This window comes from Octopus bimaculoides, chromosome 1, assembly GCF_046866305.1.
Source record: "Octopus bimaculoides isolate indiv1 chromosome 1, ASM4686630v1, whole genome shotgun sequence".
Classification (NCBI taxonomy): Eukaryota; Metazoa; Mollusca; class Cephalopoda; order Octopoda; family Octopodidae; genus Octopus; species Octopus bimaculoides.
Window position 1 is genome coordinate 20,876,820 of NC_142928.1, and position 22,288 is coordinate 20,899,107.

At 34.9% G+C, this 22,288-nt stretch overlaps 1 protein-coding gene across 2 annotated transcripts in view; it reads left to right on the forward strand.

Annotated features, from left to right (window-relative positions):
* The window catches only part of LOC106873594 (uncharacterized), a 699,525-nt gene that overhangs the window by 584,420 nt on the left and 92,817 nt on the right, over nucleotides 1-22,288 (forward strand). For both annotated transcript variants that reach the window (XM_052965587.2, XM_089348962.1), the window contains exons 5-7: nucleotides 16,027-16,155; nucleotides 18,485-18,768; nucleotides 21,394-21,531. In XM_052965587.2, the coding sequence (XP_052821547.1) occupies nucleotides 16,027-16,155; nucleotides 18,485-18,768; nucleotides 21,394-21,531 (551 nt within the window). The remainder of the gene's footprint in view (nucleotides 1-16,026; nucleotides 16,156-18,484; nucleotides 18,769-21,393; nucleotides 21,532-22,288) is intronic.

Genomic DNA, 22,288 nt, shown 5'->3' on the forward strand with positions numbered 1-22,288 from the left:
AAGGACTTTCGAGCGAGATCGTTGTCAGTGCCTCTGGACTGGCTCTTGTGCGGGTGGCACGTAAAATACACCATTTTGAGCGTGGCCGTTGCCAGTATCACCTGACTGGCCTTCGTGCCAGTGGCACATAAAAGCACCCACTACACTCTTGGAGTGGTTGGCGTTAGGAAGGGCATCCAGCTGTAGAAACTCTGCCAGATCAGATTGGAGCCTGGTGTAGCCATCTGGTTCGCCAATCCTCAGTCAAATCGTCCAACCCATGCTAACATGGAAAGCGGACGTTAAACGATGATGATGATGATGATGAAATTTACATTTTTACAGATATCAAAAGTTGACAGTTTATTCTGAGTGTTGCTCTTTGGTGTTTGATTTATCTGTTTTTCTATCCATCCATCCATCCCTCCAGCCATCCATTCTTTCAACATGAGTGGGCTATGTGTAGTCAGTAGTGAACAGCCAAGAGTGAAACTCAGAGTTAGCTGTCAACTTCTGATAGGCATGGTTGTGTAGCTGAGAAGTTTAGTTCCTAGCTGCTTGGATTCAGGTTCAGTCTAACTGCACATTACTTTGTCGAAGTTTCTTCGGCTAAAGTCTTGAGCCAACCAAAGTCTCATGACTGAATTTGATAGATGAGAACTGAGAGAATCCTACCCTCTGTGCAGGTGTGTGTGTGTGCTTGTCTTCTTATTGTATGATGGTTGCAAATGTGGCATCGCTGTCACTCAAGCAGCATCATTAATTTCTAATCATTCATGTAAACATGTCCAGCCATCAGAGAATATTACTTTGCTTGGAAACAGGTGAGGATTAGAAACAAGAAGGGAATCCAGCTGCCTTAACAAATTCTATCTGACCCATGCAAGCATGGAAAAGTAGCCATTAAAGCAATGACGATGGTGTTGTGATGTGTGTGTGTGTGTGTGCATATGTCTGTGTTTGTTTACATCTGCCATTTTTGGGACAAAAGTGTGGTGAGTGATGTTGTTTTCAGTTTCTCCTATCAATAATTATCCAGGCATTGCATGCCCTCAAAGCCATGGGAACAGGTGATGATCCCCTTTATCAGAAACAAGTAAAAGGTTAGTGTCAGAAAGAGCATCCAACTGTAAAGCATTGTCTCAAATAACATTCATCTAACCCATGCAAGCTTGGAAAAACCGGCATAAAAATGAAGAGATATATATATATATATATATATATATATATATATATATATATATATATATATATATATATATATACATATATATATACATATATATATATACATATATATATATACATACACATATATATATATATATATATATATATATACATACATACAAACATGCATGCATGCACACACACACACACACACACACACACACACACACACACACACACACACACACACACACACACACATAAAGCTAAATATCAGCAAAAAGGAATATACCCACACTGAACTATTAAATTCGAAGTTACTCTATCCAGATTACAAGTTCAAGTTTATACCTGTAATAATTGGGGCACTGGGATATGTAACACACTGCCTAAATATCAATTTTTAGAAATTAGGCTTCTCAAGACCAGAAAGGAAGAAAGCTAATTAGAAAACTACAGAAACAATCCATCACTAGAACTGTAAAAATCTGTAAAACCTTCCAGAGTTTATCATTTAAGTATATATGAGCATGTCTAGATATGCAATTATATACATGAGAATACATACATAAAATAAAGCATACAAGTCTTCACATATACAGACAAAGGAAAAAGCTGATACATACAAAAGTACCCTGTTGATGTTGTTGAAATTCCAATGAAGGAGCCTTGGATATAGGTTAGAAACTGGCTCTTTCTCTATTGGCAAGAAATCTTCAAATAAACTGAATAATGACATACATAACATTACATTCGCTTACACACACATGCACAACTGTGGGAAACTGGTTGAAAAATCAGTGCTATTGAACAAAAATACATGGGTGGTATATATTTCATCCACATTGCACAGTCCTTCGTTTTTGACTTTCATCATCAAAAATTCAGCGAACTAGCAATTGCTCCATTGGAAACCTATGACCAATAAATGCTGTTGTTCATAAAATGCATGATGTTAAATAAATAAACATATGAAGTTTCATATAGTTACTTAATGTCAGCTTTCCAGATACTGTTTGCAAATTTTGGGGACCTTCTATCTCCACCAAGATATTATCAAGATAACAAGAGAGACTCTGCAGTCACTCACTCTTATAAAGATAGCAACCAAATTTCCTTTGAATCACAGCCTACTATCATCAATAAAGAAAGGATGTTATAGTAGACAATGTAGTTCTGTATATCCCTAAAAAAGTAAAAAAGCTGGAATGCCTCGGATATCAGAGTTGAGCAGGGACTACATATCAACAATGAAGAAATTGTCATTCCTTCACCTTCAAATTATTCATTACTCATTTCTAAATTATTAGACTGTTAACAGAGATACAAATGAAGTATATATAGTTATGATACTGTGGACAAGTTTACATCTGTCACGAGGCTTTTTTTTTTAACAATTCTGAATGAAAGCTAAAGTAATATCCATTATAAAGATATAAAAAAAAAAGCTGCAATTTCCTCTGTTCTTATTATGCATCATTCAAGTATTTTGAGGGATTTTCTCTGCTAAATCCCTATTGTCATTGTGGTGTAAGAACAGTAGAAAGATGGAATTTGATCAATGAAATGTCAACTAGAATTGTTCCTGTGGAATGTTTTAGAACCATCAGTAGTTACTAGGGACCTTTGCCACCCAACACCTTTATTGTAATATCTCCTCCTCCTCTCACTCACACTGACTCTCCTTTCTCTTCTGTATTTATTCTCTCATGCTTATTTGAATCCTCCAAATTGAAACTGTTAAATACCTTTAACTTTTATCACCAACGCTCTTAATTATCTTTCAAAACCAGTCTTTCTTTTCATTTCAAGAAAATAGCTTTTGCACCTATTGTTCTCTCGACTCCTTACTTGTATTGTAGCTTTCTATTAACCATGAGAATAATACCTCTCTCTAATTTCTTCTTCTTCCTGAATTGTCCAATTAATCTTCGAAAACTGCCATTTTGTTATAGTTTCTGTTTTTTTCTTGAGGGTTTTTCTTCTCTTTTTTTATGACATCAAATCTCCTACACAGTTGTTAAAAGTTATCCAATAATTATTAGTTTAAATGACTTCATCCTGATGACAACACTCAACCTCATAACATTGTTAATTGACTACAGCTTATTGTCATACCCACACAAAGACTTCTTTTTCTTTTTTTTTCAATTATTTTTATGTTAAAGATATTCCAATTTAGTTTATTGTTTAACTTTTAAACTATTTGTATTTACTGAATTATTTTAAAAAGAATATTTCTCAACAACTGCTTAATGACCTTATACTAAGTTTAAAATAATAGCTCAGTAGTGTGTCTAAATAATAGTCTCTGATATTGCCACCACAGAGGTACAGGATATTACCATCACAGTGGTATGAAATATTACCATCACAGTAAAGCAGATAATAACTCGACTGTAAAAACACAATAAATTACTGGCATGGTTGCAAACTTTCAGAAATGTAATTATTAAAAATATCGCACTTATTTTCTTTTCACATTATTGTTGAACCAAACTCCTGGAAAAATTCAATATTTAAATCAATATTAGTAAAATATTTTCTTCTCACTATATTAAAATATATTTATCAACAAATCACTTAATTTCCTCCCTCTTTCCAAATCCTAAACGACTTCTATTTCTCAATATATATCTGCTGTATTGTTCTCGAAAATGTTATTGTCTATTCTATTTCGTTAAACAATTTGAGATTTATGATATTCTTTTGATAGAATATGTTGCATAGTATTGTGTGAAGAGGAATATGCTTGATAGTATTGCATTTAATAGAATTATGAAAATAGTATTGTGTATAAAAAGAATGTGTTTGATAGTATCAGGTTAGATAGGAATATGTTTGATAGTGTTGTGTAGAATACTATCTCTGAAAGTATTGTGTTTTAATTGCAGTGTGGATAATAGGAATGTGATAGTGTAGTATTTCATAGTATAGCTATGTTTGATAGCAATGTTTTTGTTGTAGTATTGATAGAATATATTTCATATTACTGTAATTGATAAAATATTTTTGTTACCATTATGTTTAAAATGCAATATCTTCGATAGTTTCATAGTATTGTGTTTAATTGAATAGTATTACTTGACATTTATTAATTGATAGTAGTGTGCTTGATAGAATATGTGTTTGATTGTATAATAATTGACATTTTTGATAATATAAGTGTTGGATATTATAATATTGATATTGTGTTTAACATAATCAATTATTATTATTATTAAAGACATTTAGCAAACCCAGTATTATCAAACAATACTATCAAAAATATTCTATCAAACACAATATTACCAAACATTCTGTCATGTACAGTACTATCAAATATAATACTTTCAAACATCATAGTACAAAGATATAAAGCAAACATATTTTTATCAAATAATACTATGAAGCATTCTTTCAAACTCAGTATTGTCAATTGTGTTTGATAGCTTGATTCTATTATGTGGCATAGTGGAGGTGCAATGGCCCAGTGGTTAGGGCAGCGGACTCGTGGTCATAGGATCGCAGTTTCGATTCCCAGACCAGGCGTTGTGAGTGTTTATTGAGCGAAAACATCTAAAGCTCCACAAGGCTCTGGCAGGGGATGGTGGCGAACCCTGCTGTACTCTTTCACCACAACTTTCTCTCACTCTTTCTTCCTGTTTCTGTTGTGCCTGTAATTCAAAGGGCCAGCCTTGTCACACTGTGTCACGCTGAATATCCCCGAAAACTATGTTAAGGGTATACGTGTCTGTGGAGTGCTCAGCCACTTGCACATTAATTTCATGAGCAGGCTGTTCCGTTGATCGAATCAACTGGAACCCTCGACATCGTAAGCGACGGAGTGCCAACAACAACATTATGTGGCATGATATTGTTTGATAGTATTGTGTCTGATGTGGATTAGCAGTTGACTGCATGTCAGACTAAATTACCTTTATGTTCTGATTCAAATCCCTCTGAGGTCAACTCTGCCTTTCATCCTTTCAGGATCATTAACATAAAGTACCAGTCAAGTACTGGGGTTGATCTATTTCAGTATAACATCCCACCTTTCACATGCATTCATAGATTTGTGCCAGTGCTAGAAAAGCATAATGCTTTAACGTCCACTTTTTCCATAGGTTGGACAGAATTTACTGTGGAAGATTTTCTACAGATAAATGTCTTTCTTGTCACCAATGCTCTATTGTTTCCAAGCAAGATACTATTTCTTCACAACCAAACATGTTCTCACAGAATATTGAGAATGAATGACACTGCTTGTATGACAGTGAGAATTATTTACAACTATTATACAACTATTAGGCGCAGAAGTGGCTGTGTGGTAAGTAGCTTGCATACCAACCACATGGTTCCGGGTTCATTCCCACTGCGTGGCACCTTGGGCAAGTGTCTTCTACTATAGCCTCGGGCCGACCAAAGCCTTGTGAGTGGATTTGGTAGACGGAAACTGGAAGAAGCTCGTCGTATATATATGTATGTATATATATATATATATATATATATATATATATATATATATATATATATATATATATATATATATATATGTGTGTGTGTATGTATGTGTGTGTATATGTTTGTGTGTCTGTGTTTGTCCCCCCAACATCGCTTGACAACCGATGTTGGTGTGTTTACGTCCCCGTAGCCTAGCAGTTCGGCAAAAGAGACTGACAGAATAAGTACTAGGCCTCCAAAGAATAAGTCCTGGGGTCGATTTTTTTGCTCGACTAAAGCCGGTGCTTCAGCATGGCCGCAGTCAAATGACTGAAACAAGTAAAAGAGTAAAAGAGAAGAAGAGTAATGTGAGACAAGGAGACACAAACATATACACACAATCACAAACATGCACATGTGCTTGCACATACATTACATTACACTACACACACACACACACAACAGGCTTCTTTCAGTTTTTGTCTCCTAAATTCACTCACAAAGCTTTGGTCAGCCCATAGCTGTAGAAGATACTTGCATAAGGTACCATGCAGTGAGAGTGAATCTGAAATCATGTGGTTAAGGAAGCAGAATTCTTAATCACTCAGCCATTCCTGTGCCTTAAATTATTCAAATATTTGTGAATTATATGTGTCATATCAGTCATAACAATAAAGTTATTGCAAATATAATCTTAATAATAATATCATTATAATTCTGTATTTCAATACAGAATTAAAAGTGACAAATTCAAGGGTTTTTTTGTGGGTTAGGCGTGCACTTTATTTTCTATGATAATAGAGTTACTTTTTGCTTTTACCGTATTTGTACATGTTTCTGTATGTTTTCCATTTCTCATACTATTATGAGTGTGTTCTTTAAAACTCGAAACTGATGATTAGGATTAAATCCTCACAAGTTTTCATTGCAGACATAATAGACTCTCTCTGTCTCACCAAGAAAGGAACCCTAAAAGTAAGATAACTTGGTTAATCTAAGGACACTATCTTTCTTTGAATTTTAAATCTTCTTATTGGATTTTTTTTTTGTCTAATTTGTCACAGAAACACATATTTCTGCCATCATGTAGGTCAAGTTCTATTTTCTGTCTTTATTTTATTTCTAATGTATATCTTTGCGTGGGAACTACATTCTGGTTTAAAATGGTAATATTTGTTTAAACATCTGATAGATGATTACATTCTAGAATATTTTAGACTTCCAATGAATAAATAAACACAGCTCAATCAGAAGTGATATATTTATATTCTTATTTTCTAATTAGAAATGGTCGATTCTATTCCGAGTGTCCCTTCACACACTATAGACTTTTCTTGTTCTCTCAATAAAAACAAAAATACACTCACTAAGATTTGCTCCAAGAAGTTGTAATGTCCTTTCTTCATTCTCTCGATGTTTATGCTATTATAATTCTTCTTCATATTCCTGGTTATACTTGCAATATTTATATATTTTGTAAATTTATTCAAACTTTACATTAAAAAACAGAAACATTTTAAAATAAACAATTTTGTGTGATTTATTAATGGTATAAATTAAATATTTAAGTCTGCTGCAAAAAAACAGAAACCAAAAAATTCCCTTTGGATGACTCAGAAAGTAATTTTGTCATGACTTAATATCACATGACAGCTAATGGCTCTCTGACTTTTCTCACTGCTTCAGATTTTAAAAAATACAAAAATTTATAGCTTAGTCAGAAGATGAAGAGCAGTGCTCATAGCTCTTTGTCAGGGTTTCTGAGGAGGAGGAAAAGAAGTTAACTTATGACTAAATGCTGGTGAATGAATGGACCCTAGTAAAGGCCCCCAAGGGCCAGTGATAATATTATCCCAAGCAACAGGTTACATTTACATTCCAAGAACAGAAATGATTCCTATGACAAGCTTATGCATTCTTTCTTCAACCAAATTTCATTCCCAAGCTTTTAGTGAATCTGGGAATTTGAAAAAAAAAACACTTTGCTCAAGGTGCAACACAGCAGTTTTGAACTTCAAATAAAGTAGTTATAAAGCAAGCCTCTTACCACTCAACTACACCTGCATCATTTATCCAACCCTGTTTCCATATTGCCTATCTTCTTACCCTGTAAAATTGCATAATATCACTTCACTAAGAAATTTCAAACACATTCAATCCAAACTAATTGTCCTTCCTTCTTCCTGTGTCACACACAATCAAAAGTCCTTCCTTGATCCAACTCCTTTGGTGTGGATTACCAGATTGCACTGAGGAATTGTTTCTTCGTTAATGAGCCTATAATAATATTAATTTCTTCTATCACTCAATCTTGCTCTTTGATTTCTCCGAAGAATTTTGATTTAATGTTTATTACATGTATCTTTCTAGAATATTCTCTATGTTGCAATGAAATTCTAAAGAATTTCACTATAATCTATATAATTAGCTTTTTCAGCCATATTTAATGTTTCTTTATGCTTAGAATTCTATTAAAGATTTTAAAAATAACAATGTTAAGTTCTCAACTCCTATGAGACTACTATGCCAATGCTGATTTGAAATTTTTTAATAAAAAAAAAAATTCCACTTTTCTATAAATTAGAACATATTTTCATGCTTAACGCCAATTTTTAGCAATAAAACCATTTTCTACATTCAGTTCCAATAATGAATTCACTATCTCTTACATCCAACCTTACATTTTACATTAAGATGCTTTATATCATTGAAAATGATAAATATGTAATGCTTTAGAGGTGTCTAGCCTAGAAAAAAAATGAAACAAATTCCTAAACATATATTTCAAATAGGAAATAAGATCAAAACATGTTGAAGTTTAACCATGTTGTGTGCAATATTAGATAGATACATCCCTAATACTTTCATTCTGCTGACGAAGTAAATATAAATTCAAAAGTAATATAAAATGGCAGTGGTTTTGTTGTTACTGTTGTTGTTGTTGTTGTTGGTGGTGGTGGTGGTGGTGGTAGTGGTAATGGTGGCAGCGGCACTGCTGCTGGCGCTGGTGCAGGTGGTATGAGTAATCCTAGTTAGTGAGTTAGTTGGACAGTATGTTGTTGTGTCAGTGTGGTATGAATGTGTTGTTAGTGAGTTTTTGATGCAATGTCTGTGTTATAATAGCATGTTGTTGATATGTGTCAGTGTGGTAATAGTATATTGTTAATGTGCTGGTGTAATAATCCTATACTGTTAATGTGACTCAGTGAGGTATCATCAGTGTGTCGCATATGTGTATCAGAGTGTCGCATATGTGTATCAGTGTGTTGCATATGTGTATCAGTGTGATATCAATGCATTAGCAAATGTGTATCAAAGTGTTTTTAGTATATGGTTAGTGTGTCTTGTATGTGTTATTTCAGTTTGTTGGTAGAGTTTTATCATTGTGTGGTAAATGTGTGTCACAGTATGTTACTTCATTATCCCTATTGTTGTTAGTGTGTTCTCAAGATAATGTTGGCGTCTAAGTGAAAGTGATGAAGTATGTTGTGCCAGTGAGCTGTTACAGCATTATTGTCAGCTCCTCCCCTCCAAAGTTAAATTTTGCAAGGCAGTGCAAGACTACTTTTGCACCTTTCCATTTCCCCCACTTATCCCTTTCTTGAAATTCAAGAAGACCACAACAGTAAGGGTAGATTGTTTTGGGGGGAGGGGGACTTGTCAGATATTCATAGAGTTGGGGAGTCATTACCTTGCCTTATAGAGCCCTGGACTGATATACAGGCTGAACCTCACTTTTTTTAGAGTTGTATTATTGTTGTTATGTAGCTTCAGGTCAGTGGAGGCGCAATGGCCCAGTGGTTAGGGCAGCGGACTCGCGGTCATAGGATCGCAGTTTCGATTCCCAGACCAGGCGTTGTGAGTGTTTATTGAGCGAAAATATCTAAAGCTCCACGAGGCTCTGGCAGGGGATGGTGGCGAACCCTGCTGTACTCTTTCACCACAACTTTCTCTCGCTCTTACTTCCTGTTTCCGTTGTGCCTGTAATTCAAAGGGTCAGCCTTGTCACACTGTGTCACGCTGAATATCCCTGAGAACTACGTTAAGGGTACACGTGTCTGTGGAGTGCTCAGCCACTTGCACATTAATTTCACGAGCAGGCTCTTCCGTTGATCGGATCAACTGGAACCCTCGACGTCGTAAGCGACGGGGTGCCAACAACAGCTCCAGGTCAATTCTTATTGAGCAGACTTATGATCAAAACCATTCCAGTCATGACCATCACATCTTATTTTTGATGTTTAATGTATCCTGACAGCATTATCCAGGACACACATCTCCTCATTTTTTAAATTATACAACATGATTTCTGAGGGAAATTTGTCTTCTAACTTTAGCAATTCAAGCAACTGTTACTGTTTTGCATGTGTTGTTTGTTACCAGTTGTTAAATCTATTGTAGCTGATGATGAGAAAGATAATTCGTAACAATGATCTTTTCTAAGAACACAATTTTGACCATATAAACATCACCTTACAATACTTTATAGCAAACTTTTTCTGGATGTTGATGTTATTTAGCTCCAAGTCTTATTGGCTTGTATTTGGTGATGACAGCACAAAGTGTGTCATCATAATTATCATCATCACCATTCAATACCATCATTATCATAAGTATCACAACTATCATCAGTATTATCACCACCACTACTATCATCAGCATCAACACCCACATATCATAAAGCTGAGAGTGGCAACAAAAAGGAACTCACCTCCAACACTACTTCTCTGTAACTAATATAATGATATATAGGTGTCAGAAATATTGACAGCTAACTGTTAACTAACTCCAAGTCTGAGACATTTCAAAAAACATCTCGACACTAGCCTTGTCACTTATCCTTCCCCTCGCTATTCTACAATCATGTTTGTTAGCTCCAGGTATCCCTAGCATTCTAGCTGTGAATATCCTGTATTTCTTGGCGGGGTGGTGGCAACATATCTAGGACTACCCTGTCCTTTGTGCCTTTCCTCTTTTTAAGATGGTAGTGTGTGGTTTGAGATTTTACTTTTATTTCTAACATGCCCTGCAACTAGAGAGATGTTCCTCCCTGTGGTCACCAACAAGTAAGTAAAAGTTTCTAGACAGCATTTGAAACTACATTTATGTGTTTGCCAAACATCTCTTCCCTGCAGGTCCATCATCATCATCATCATCATTGTTTAACATCTACTTTTCATGCTGGCATGGGTTGGACGGTTTGACTGAAGACTGGTGAGCCAGAGGCTGCACCAGGCTCAATCTGTTCTCGCAAAGTTTCCACAACTGGATGCCCTTCCTAACACCAACCACTCCGAGAGTGTAGTGCGTGCTTTTTACGTGTCACCAGCACGAGGGCCAGTTAGGCGGTTCTGGCAATGACCACGCTCATGCTCAAAAGGTGTTTTTATGTGCTACCTGCACAGGAGCCAGTCCAGCAGCACTGGCAACGACCATGCTCGAATGTTGTTTTTCATGTGCCACCAGCACAAGAATTCAAGGCAATGCTGGCTACGATCATGCTCAAATGGTGCTTTTCACATGTCACCAGCATGGGAGCCAATCTGTGGCCCTAGCAACGGTCACACTCAGATGTGCCTTTAACATTCCACTGGCATGAGTGCCAATCAGGTGGTACTGTCATTGGCCATATTTTGGTTTGTTTACACTTGCCTCAATACGTCTTCACAAGCAAAGTTCATTGTCCAATGAATGAGGGGTACTCATAAGTGGCCCAGTTACACCATACCATATTAATAAGTGAAATAATGTATCCGTCTTTTTACTATGAAACTCAAGTAGATATTTTAACTTACCTATTCAGTGTTATAAATTATTAGTTCATAGAGCTGTTAAAATAAATATTACATATATTTGCTCTTTATCTCTAGATTCAGAGAGAAAGACAGGTTTCATAAAAACATTTACATGACTTTCAACATATTTTTATCATCACCAATTTATCAGTTAAGTAATTAGAAACACACAAGCAACCTAACCATGCTGAAACCTCAAGAAATATTCCACCAGATAAACAAATGTCTTAATATGATTGTTGGCTATAATAATTGTGTATGTGTGTGTGATTATGTCAGCATAAGTGAATATTCTGAAATACTTGTATACACACGTACTTGTATAAGTGTATGACTATGTGAGTGTGATGTACAAGTTTACCTAGTGCTTATATGTTCATATGTTTCTATTTCCTTTACAAATTCATTTTTATGACTAAGAGGGGCAGAGATAGTGGTGCCATGGGCGTGTATGTGTGTGTGTGTGTGTGTGTGTGCTGTACACACCATTAGTGTATGAATTTGAGTGTAACATGAATTATTAATTCATGCTTTAAAGAAGCATCACTGAATACTCTACCATTATAATAGATGTAATAAATATTTTATCATTGCTATTACATTAGATATGAAATTTGGTAGTGGTAAACGGTGATGTATAAAATTAACCTGTTAATAAGAGGTGGTGATGAGAATAATTATCTTTCCTAATTGATTTGCTATGTTAATCTGTATATGATGGATTAAATTGTAGTTTAATAAAATATATTTTAAGAGAGATCTCTAATGTTGGTCTTGTTTCTTAATGTTCATATGACTTAACAGAGATGCTGTGTGTGTTTATATGTATGAAGAACTGGCTTTTTGTGTTGTGTGTGTGTGTGTCTGTGAGTATGTACATTTGTGAGAGAATGGTATGTGAATGTAAGTGCAAGGGATTGGTGAATGTGTGTGAACGAGTGTGTGTGTGGATAAGAACTGTGCCTGTATGTGTGTTTTGTAGTCTGTGTGTGCATGCATCTATGAGAAATGTGTGAATATTTATGTATCCATGAGTTTTGTGTGTGTGTGTGTGTGTGTGTGTGTGTGTGTGTGTGTGAACTTGTGTTATATGAATGTTTATGTGGGTACATATGAGTATGTGTGTGTGTGTGTGTGTGTGTGTGTGTGTGTGTGTGTGTGTGTTATGCATTTTCTATTTAGTTGCTGGAGGAGAGGTAACACCTATTACTGTTGCTCACAAAGTGAAGGTGATATCTATATCATTGTAACTCTCTCCTCTCTCTCTCTCTCTCTCTCTCTCTCTCTCTCTCTCTCTCCCTCTCCTTTTTTTTTCTTAAATTCTCAATCTCATAGCTCTGCTTCTCATAATTCTAACAATTACAGCTCTAACTATTATATTTCTCACTATCATTGTTTTGTAATTATAACTATTATGGCTTTGATTCATCACAGCCCTGACTATTATAACTTTATTATAATTTTCACTACAATAGTTTCCACTATCATAATTCTGATTGTTGTAACTCTGACACTCATAGTTCTTAAATATCAAAGCTCTGATTATCATAATTCTGAAGTTATAACTATGATAGTTCAGACAATCATAGTTCTGATTATGATAGCTCTGATTATTGTATCAAATCCTGTCATCTGTTCCCCATATCCGAGCAAATGGTATTTGGACTGTATCATACATGAGAGGTTAACTGTAAATATGTCATCACTTGTATTACACTGCCTATATAGCCAACACACTCCACTATGGCATGCTTCCCCTAACTGGAAATAGATAACTGTTCAACCCAGTACTGTAAGTAATAGGCTCACTGTATAATTAGCAAATCCTTTATTATCTAAATAGTGCTGGTTTTAATTTCTTCTCTCTGTGTAGAGCAAGCATCATGAAGCCCCTGTAGAGCATTCTCCCTAAGGGAATCATTGTTTTGCAATCACGTACTTTGGAACTGAATTTCACTACACAGCACTTTAGACAAGTGTCTTCTACAATAGCCTTGAAGTAACATCTCAGCTTTGTGAGTGAGAAAGGTAGTGGAGAGACTGCACTTACGCTTGAGTCTGGGGTTTTTGTAGTAGAGTCCACTCTGTTGCAAGAATTCAAACCAGGGCTCTGGTTACTTCCACCAAGCTTGGTAGTGTTAGAAACTAGATCTAGGATGCTACCCTTCTTACTCTAACTAAATCATTACAAAGAATTGGAAAACATTCAGTTTGATCATATTTTCTCATCCATTTTTCTAAAACATGGATCAATTTCTGACCTCATATAATAGAATAGATATTGTCAGTTTACAATTTCTATCAACTTTGATAACATGTTTGATAAAAAAGAAAAAGGTATTGGAGAAAAGATTTTGTTGTGAGTTTCAGTGATTTCACAGCATATTGTTCCATTGAAAAATGGCTCTGTCAAAATGGAAGACAAGAATTGTCTTTTACAAAGATTTAAAAAAAAAATTAGTCTTTAATGCTAAACAACAAATTTAACATGTTTTGTGTATGTGAAAGAGAGAAAAAGAGAGAAAAGGGGTGGAATGTGTTTATGTGTAATGCAAGAGAAGGAAAGTTTGTGTGTGTATGTGTATCTGTGTATATATATATATATATATATATATATATATATATAATGTGTGTGTGAGAGAATTTGGGTGTATGTTTTTGTGTAAGAGAAGTAGGGTAGAAAGAGTTTGCATTTGTGTGCATGTCAGGAAGATATAGAGTTTGTATGTATATATGTGTTCAACAGTATATATGTATGAGAGATATATAAACAGTATAAAATAAACAACAATACTTGTACTGTATTTTATTAATGTTGTATTAATTTCTAAAGAAATAAACTCCACTTATTCACTACAATTTTAGATATTAAATTCACTTAAAATTTTCGTGGATTTAATCATTTATTCTACCTAACTTTAGTAGTTTCTTCAGTACACCAAATGTGTTTAGTGATCAGCATTTATCATTGTCTTTGTTTTAAAGTCCACTTTCCTGTGCTTGTATCAGTCAGACAGAATTCATTGAGGTAGATTTTCAATGGCTGGATGCCTGCCCTGTTTCCAACCCTCACATATTTTCAAATAAGATAATATTTCCCTTGGCCAGTCATGTTTTCACAGATGTCAAGACAAGGAAACAAAAAAACAGAGAGAAAGACACACACACACACACACACACACACACACACACATGAGAGGCATCTTTCAGTTTTCATCTACTAAATCTACTCACAAGGCTTTAATTGGCTCAGGGCCATAGAAGAAGATACTAACACAAGGTGTTATGCTATGGAACTAAACTTGAAACCATGTGGTTTGGTAAGCAAACTTCTTAACCACACAGCCATACCTGCACCTTTTCAGTATACCAAATCCTGTATTTAATGTTTACAATACTAAAACACTGTGTTTACTTTCCAGTATGCCCACTATTGTGTTAGCACTTAATACACAAAATATAGTTTTTAGTGTTTTACATTTAGTATATCAAATGTTGTGCTTACTGTGTAAAATAATAGAATTGCATGTGTGAGGGAATGTGAGTGTTTATGTGTTATTTGTGAGAGTATGTGAGTTTGTGTGTGTATGTATGTCATCATCATCATCATCATCATCTATCCCTAGCTTCCACGTTTCCCACCAGACAAGGTCAGCAAAAGTCAGAAACAGAGGTTTATTTTTGACCAAGTATTTCTCCTGCAGTTGCCTCACCGAGAAGATAGCATCGGTGGTGCTTCTCCCTGACACAAATCCAAACTGCATCTCATCTATGCTAGTTTCTTCCTAATTAACTAAGCTATGACCCTTTCTGCAACTTTCCTCACCTGATCTAGCAATTTGATACCCCTGTAATTATTTCTGTCTAAGGCATCACTTTTACCTTTGTAGCAGTTGACTATAATGCTGCTATCGTTGGGTATGACTCCCTTGTGGACAACCTGATCAACTATACAGGTGACCAGGTTATATCCCACTCCACCAGCGATTTCACTGGAGAAACAGAGGCAATACTTGTGACTGTTGTTCATAGACTGTTGTTAACATCTCTACCACCATAGCCTTAACTATTTCTTCTTAGATCTTAGTCTCATAGCTCTACCCCTCTTAATTCTGACAATTATAGCACAAGCAACCATATTTTTGATTATCATAATAATTCTAAGTATTACCGTTCTCACTATCACAGTTCTAACAATCATAGTTCTGACTATGATATTACTTTTAATGTTTAGCACACTAAATACTTTCCATTGTTTTTAGTCCACCAAATACTGTGTTTAGTACTTATTTCACCAAACTCTTTATTTAGTGTGAAGTACACCAAATATTGTGTTTAGTGTCCAATAAAATAAAATGTCATCTTTAGTATTTGATGTTTAGTACATTAAATACTTTGTTTAATGTTTAGTATCACAAATTGTGATATATAAACTAATGTGTAAAATGATAAATGCTGTTTTTTGTATTTAGTATGGTAAATACTTGCTTTAAAATTCAGTACAATAAATACTGTTCAGTATTCAGCATCTTATATTTCAGTTTCTAATTGTCCAGTTTCAATTTAGAATCATCTCTTTTTTGAAGCATGGAAACTTCCACCAGTTACTGATACTAATCTATGAAATCAAAAACTAAACTACCTTGTTGCTCTTTTATAGGTACGTTTTCTGGGCTGACCAAGGAACTAAGCAAATTGAGCGTTCTCAGTTAAATGGTAATCACCGGCGAGTATTAATTGATTCAGATTTGCACTGGCCAAATCAATTGGCAATCAGTCCTGCCACCAGGTGAGTTAAATTGTTTTACAAGTGATGTTTGCTGGCAAAGCATACTTTTTTTTTAATACAATTTTCATCCCTTCCTTCCTTCCTCCCTCCCCCCTTTCTCTCTCTCTCTCTCTCCTCTTCTCTCACTCTCTCTCTCTTTCTTCACTTTGTCTATTTTAAATACTTGTGGTACCTGAAAATTAGGGAAATAAGAAGGAGTACTAGCTGAATGTCATTTGCAATTGCTTTGTGCAACTCACTATTGTAACCAGTTCATTGGACTTTTCTCAACTTCTCTCTGTTCAAACTTGTAAAGCTAAGATTACAATACTTGCAAGGACAAAATTCTGGGTTTATATAAGGCTAACTCAATAATCTGTAATTCACATATTTCCCTCTTTGATGAAAAGGACATATCACTGAGCATTCTGCTGCAAGAATGAGAATATCAAGCTAGATGCCCAGTGTGTTAAATATTTATTACCACCAATATTATAATAGTATTTACTGCTGTCAAGTTAAGATGCTGGATTACGAACTTTGAGATCATAATGCAAACCTTGTTATGGAAATAGTATTTACTCATTACTGATCTGATCTTAAATAGGCATCAATTTCTATTTCTTGGCTTTCTCTCTTTTTCTGTAGTATCTGAAGACTCCAGTCCAACATAGATCCTATACATCTCTTATTAAGGTACTAACCACTCACATAGCCCTTTCTGTGTTACAAATCTCTAAACCCTTATCCATAGCCTATCTTTGTTGTTCAAATTACACTCTTTATTCAAACTTACCCTAAAATTTCACTCTCCCTTGGGTATAAGCAATACTCTAGTTCATCTCTCCCTCTCTACTTGCCCAAATGCATCTATCATTCTTTGAACTCATTCAACTACCAACAGCTCTTTCACCATATTTCTTCCTGTATTGAGAACATATGCCTCACTTTGTTCCCATTTTATTACCTTCAATAATGCAAAGATATTATCATTGCACATTTCAATCAGAGTGAGACAGAAAGAAGAGGAAAGTTGAGGGAACAGACTAAGAGAAAATGAAGGATAAAGATATCAGGAACTAACATTTTGGTATCTCACACTAACATTCCTACTCTCCAACCAATCCATTACAACTATCAGTCAGTATATCTTTCTTGAATCCTCCATGACTTATCCCAAGAGGACCTCTGACCACAGATTTTTTTTTTTTTCATACTTTGTCATAAATGATTTTGGAGTTCTGTGCAAAGCTTCATTTTGAAATAATGATGATGTACCAAGACAGACAAGCATCAATGCTCATAAAAATATAGACTTCTCTTCAGTGACAAATAAATTGCTAACAAGATCTGTATACCCATCTCATCTTCCATATCATCTTCGATTTTCATTAGGACTTCTTCACAATCTAAGCAATGTTGTACACTCAACACTCACCACTTTACCTTCACCATTCATTCCTATTCATGGCAAAATTAACAGCTTCATTAAATTTAATATTGCCTCCAGCTAGATCAGCATTAAGTTGGATAATGTCTTTTGCAAAGCTCCTCTAACACATTTAGGTCTGGTAACTTGGTTTATGTAATTCAAAACATTGACCTCCATATCATGAAATGACATTATGTCATCTCATATGGTATCATTTTAATCATAGCCTTATATATCATACTATTTTACTGCACACCATATTAAACTGTACCAACCATATCAGGGTTCTATAACCTGTTAATGCTGTATCTTGTATATCATACCAGATCATGATGTGCATTGTTATATACATACCATCATCATCATCATTATCGTTTAATGTCTGCCTTCCACGCTAACACTATATACTGTTTTAGAATATTTATCTTACTGTATATAATATCATATCTTGCTATATACCATACAACTTTACACAACATATCTTGCAATATGCCATTCCACTTCATACAACAGTATACTATTATGTACCATTCCCCTTCAAACAATAAGATATCTTACTAATATCCATACTATTTCATACAATGCCACAACTTGCTATGTAACATATTTTTCTGTATATAATTCTAAATCATATAATATAATTCTTTTTTGTTTGCCATATCATTATTCTAGAAAATGGTAAAGTTATAATGTATAATATATGATACAATACCATTCCCAATACAAGAACATGTGAAAACAGCCCAGGTGTCTACTCTAACACCAGTTTGTGATTAAGGGAACATTTAACTAGAAGAATTATTCATAACAAAATAATACAGATATCTGAATAAAGTAATTTTTTTTTAAGTACAAAGCTCTTATTTTCCAATATATCTATATACTCCAACATTTATCAACTTGTATTTCTATCCTCAGACGCCTGTATTGGGTCGATGGAATGAACCACATGATCATGTCATGTGACATGAATGGGAAGAATATAAAGCTGGAGCGGAACACAACAGAGAAAACTGGCAGCAATGTAATATTTGGGCTTGCTTTATCTGGCAATCGAGCCATTATTAGTGTGTGGTTCCAAGCACGTCTTTATTCAACACTGGTTGTAGCAGCTGCTGCTTCTTGGAAAGTGGAATCAGAAATAATTGGCACAAATGAACTATTCAGTATCATTGTTGTAGATAGTTCTGTTCAAGCAACAGGTAGAGTTGTTTTTCTTTTTGTTTGTTTGTTTTTGTTCTCTTATTATTCTTTCTTTTGGCTTACGTATACGACAATTCTCACTTGCAATGTCTTCATGATTTTTTAAGCTAGGCCTCATCAGCAATTAATGCAGCTTGGAGGGAATAAACCAAAAGGGCATATTACCAGAGATGTGGCTAGAGAAAATTCAAAGATCCCATTTTCAACAATAGGTCTGTTGATAATTCAGCACATCAGTTACATTAAAAAATCTTTCACCACTTACCTACACTATATTTAAAACATCGCTAAATCCATGGTGCTACTTGATAAGCAAGTTTTATTATAGGAAGATCATGACAAGTAAGCCTCTACATGGTCACTTGGTCTGCTAAAAATAGCACCAAAATACTCCTCAAATTACACTCTGCTATCTTCAAAAGTGGAGAGAATATTACACTTAGATGCACTATATCATAAAATAAGATGGGGTGGTAATGGCTAGAATGCCTTTGAGTAGAGATCAACTTTATTAGCTGATCTGGGACTAAAACAAACATGGCTGAACACTTGACTGAACCATTGTCATCATCATCATCATCATTTAACAACTGTTCTCTATGCTAGCACAAGTTGGATGGTTTTGATAAGAAGCAAAAATCGTTTGACAAGATTCAAAGATGGTTTGACAAGATTCATGCTCTAAATGTGTTTTGGCATACTTTCTACTGCTAGATACCATTTCTAACGCCAACCACTTTGCAGAGTGTATTGGGTGCTTTTCCGTGGTCCCACCCCTAGTGAGGTCAACTTGCAAGACTAAAGGAATTAAGGAGTCTCCTATAAGTGGAGGAGTGTCGGAAAGAGGGAGTGTGAGAATGTTATGCAAATTGATGAGAAAGGATGAAGTATAATGAGAGGAGCAAATTTATAGCTGTGAGCAGGAAAAAATGATAGCCAGCTCTGATAGTATTATATTGGCCTGAAAATCCATCTGTACTGGATTATGTTGTGTGTATACCTGGTTATGGTCTACAAATCACATCCAAATGTCTGCACTGTCATGTGTGTTGAAGTGTTCCTGTATCAAGATATATGTTAGTCTTTATGTTTGCCTGTTTCATGCACAATAGCTCTTTATGACAAAAACCATGACCATTGGTTTATACCTGTGTAATATACAGCTGTACATGTTTATATATGTATGAGATTAAGAAAGAGTTAGAGAGAAATTCTCACACATATATACATACACACACACACTCATATTATACATTGAAATCTAATCTCTGAGAGTGTGTGTCTGTGTGTGTCTGTGTGTGTCTGTGTGTGTGTATTCTCTAGTGACCTGCTCATTTAGACATTTGCATGAATTGTTAGAGCAAATGTTTTACAGTTGGATGACCTCCTAACTCTAACATCTCAACTGTAAAGTGGTAATGTGTATCTACAAATCTACAAATATGGTGTGATTGTGTGTGTGTATGAGAGAGAGAGAGAGAGAGAGAGAGAGAGATTTGTGTGTATGTGTCTGCATGTTTGTGTATGTATGTATATATTTCAGTGTGGCCAGTATGTGAACTGCTGAACTGGTCAGTAACACAGCATGACCAAAATGCTTCTGAAGCAGAAAATTTTGGTCTTGAAAGATCACTAACTAAACCATGATAGTTGGTTGCTATGACGACCAGAATTATTTCATCTCAAAGACTTCCAGAAACTTCCAAACCTGCAATGAAGAGATAATTTAAATTTTATTTTTTAAAGATTTTTTTTTTTAAAGTATATTTTCTTTCTTCTGTGAAACTAAGTATGATCTCATTTTTTTTTCTCATTTTTGAAATATAGTTCCTTCATATATTTAACTTTCTTATTCAATGGTCTATGACAGCTCCAAAAATATAAGATTCAGGTTCAACACCAACTTGATTCTCTATACTTGTTTAATTGATTGATTGTGTGTATGTGTATAGTTTTGTATATTACCCATGTATATTCCTGGTGACATGTTGTGTCCTTGAGCAAGACACTTTATTACACATTGCTCCAGACCACTCAGCTGGCAACAATGAGTAGTACCTGTATTTCAAAGGGCCAGCCTTGTCACACTATGTGTTACACTGAGTCTCCCTGAGAACTACGTTGGGGGTACATGTGTCTGTGGAATGCTCAGTCACTTTCACATTAATTTCATGAGCAAGCTGTTCTGTTGATCGTATTAGCTGGGACCCTCGTTGTCGTAACTGATGGAGTGCTCCTATATTACCCATGTATATATATATATAATATACTACTCATGTGTGTATATATATATATATATAATATATTACCCATGTATATATATATATATATATATATATATATATACATATACATGACCCTAGGTCACAAAAGAGGCACTCTAAAAGAGAAATAGAATGGTTCCGGACAGCATGTCTGAAGAGTCATTAATATTACCAAGTACAACTGTCAGCACAAAACTGCCAATAACATTCTGACTTGTGTGCCATAACCAGTAATATACAACTCAACAATATAAAATGCGTGTGTGTGTGCACGCATGTGTTCTTAATGAAATATTTCTTCATTGTATTAATTATTAGAGTAATGTTTCTAATTTCACTTTTTTAAAATTATTTTCATAGTTTACCAACATCCATGCAGTCAACCAGGAAATGGTGGCTGTTCTCACCTGTGCATGCCAAAAGGAGGTATCAAATATATATGTGTTTGCCCATCGTTTGGAGGTTTGGCTCTTTCCAAAGACAAAAAGACATGTGAAGGTAAACCATCACCGGTCATAATGTAGTTGATATTGATTTACCTTTTTGCATGTGTGTATGTTAGTGTGTTGTGTGTTTATACAAACATTTGTGTCAGCCTGTGTTTTTATATGTGTCTGCATATCGTTTGTGTATGACTGTGAATATCCATGTGTTCCTCTGTGTATATTTGCATAAACTGTCCAACCCATGCCAGCATGGAACATGGATGCTAAATGATGATGATGGTGATGAGGATGATTTCATATATTTCTTTGTGTATATTCTATGTATATTTGTGTGTGGAGTGTATATTTTCATGAATGTATTTCTGTATATGTATCTGCATGTATGTTTGCATTGATGTCCATGCCTATGGTTTGTGTGTGTGTATGCGAGTATATTGTTATTGTTGGATCGATTATTCTTGAAACATGTTTCCATTAGCATTTTGAACTTATTTAAAGGTTTTCACAACAGCAATGTTTGACAAGTCTTTTCTGTAACTGTAAGGAAGACATCTGTGTGTGTGTGGGGGGGGGGGGGTATACATGTATATATATATATATATATATATATATATATATATATCTGTGTGGATGAAAGCCCACTGGAACTGAAACCTCCACATTGCTCTAGCATTCTGAGTTCAAATTCTTATTTCTTTATTGCCCACAAGGGGCTAAACAGAGAGGGGGACAGACAAGGTTAGACAAAGGGATTAAATCAATTACATTTCGCCCAGCGTGCTAATATTTCTGCCAGCTCGCTACCTTTC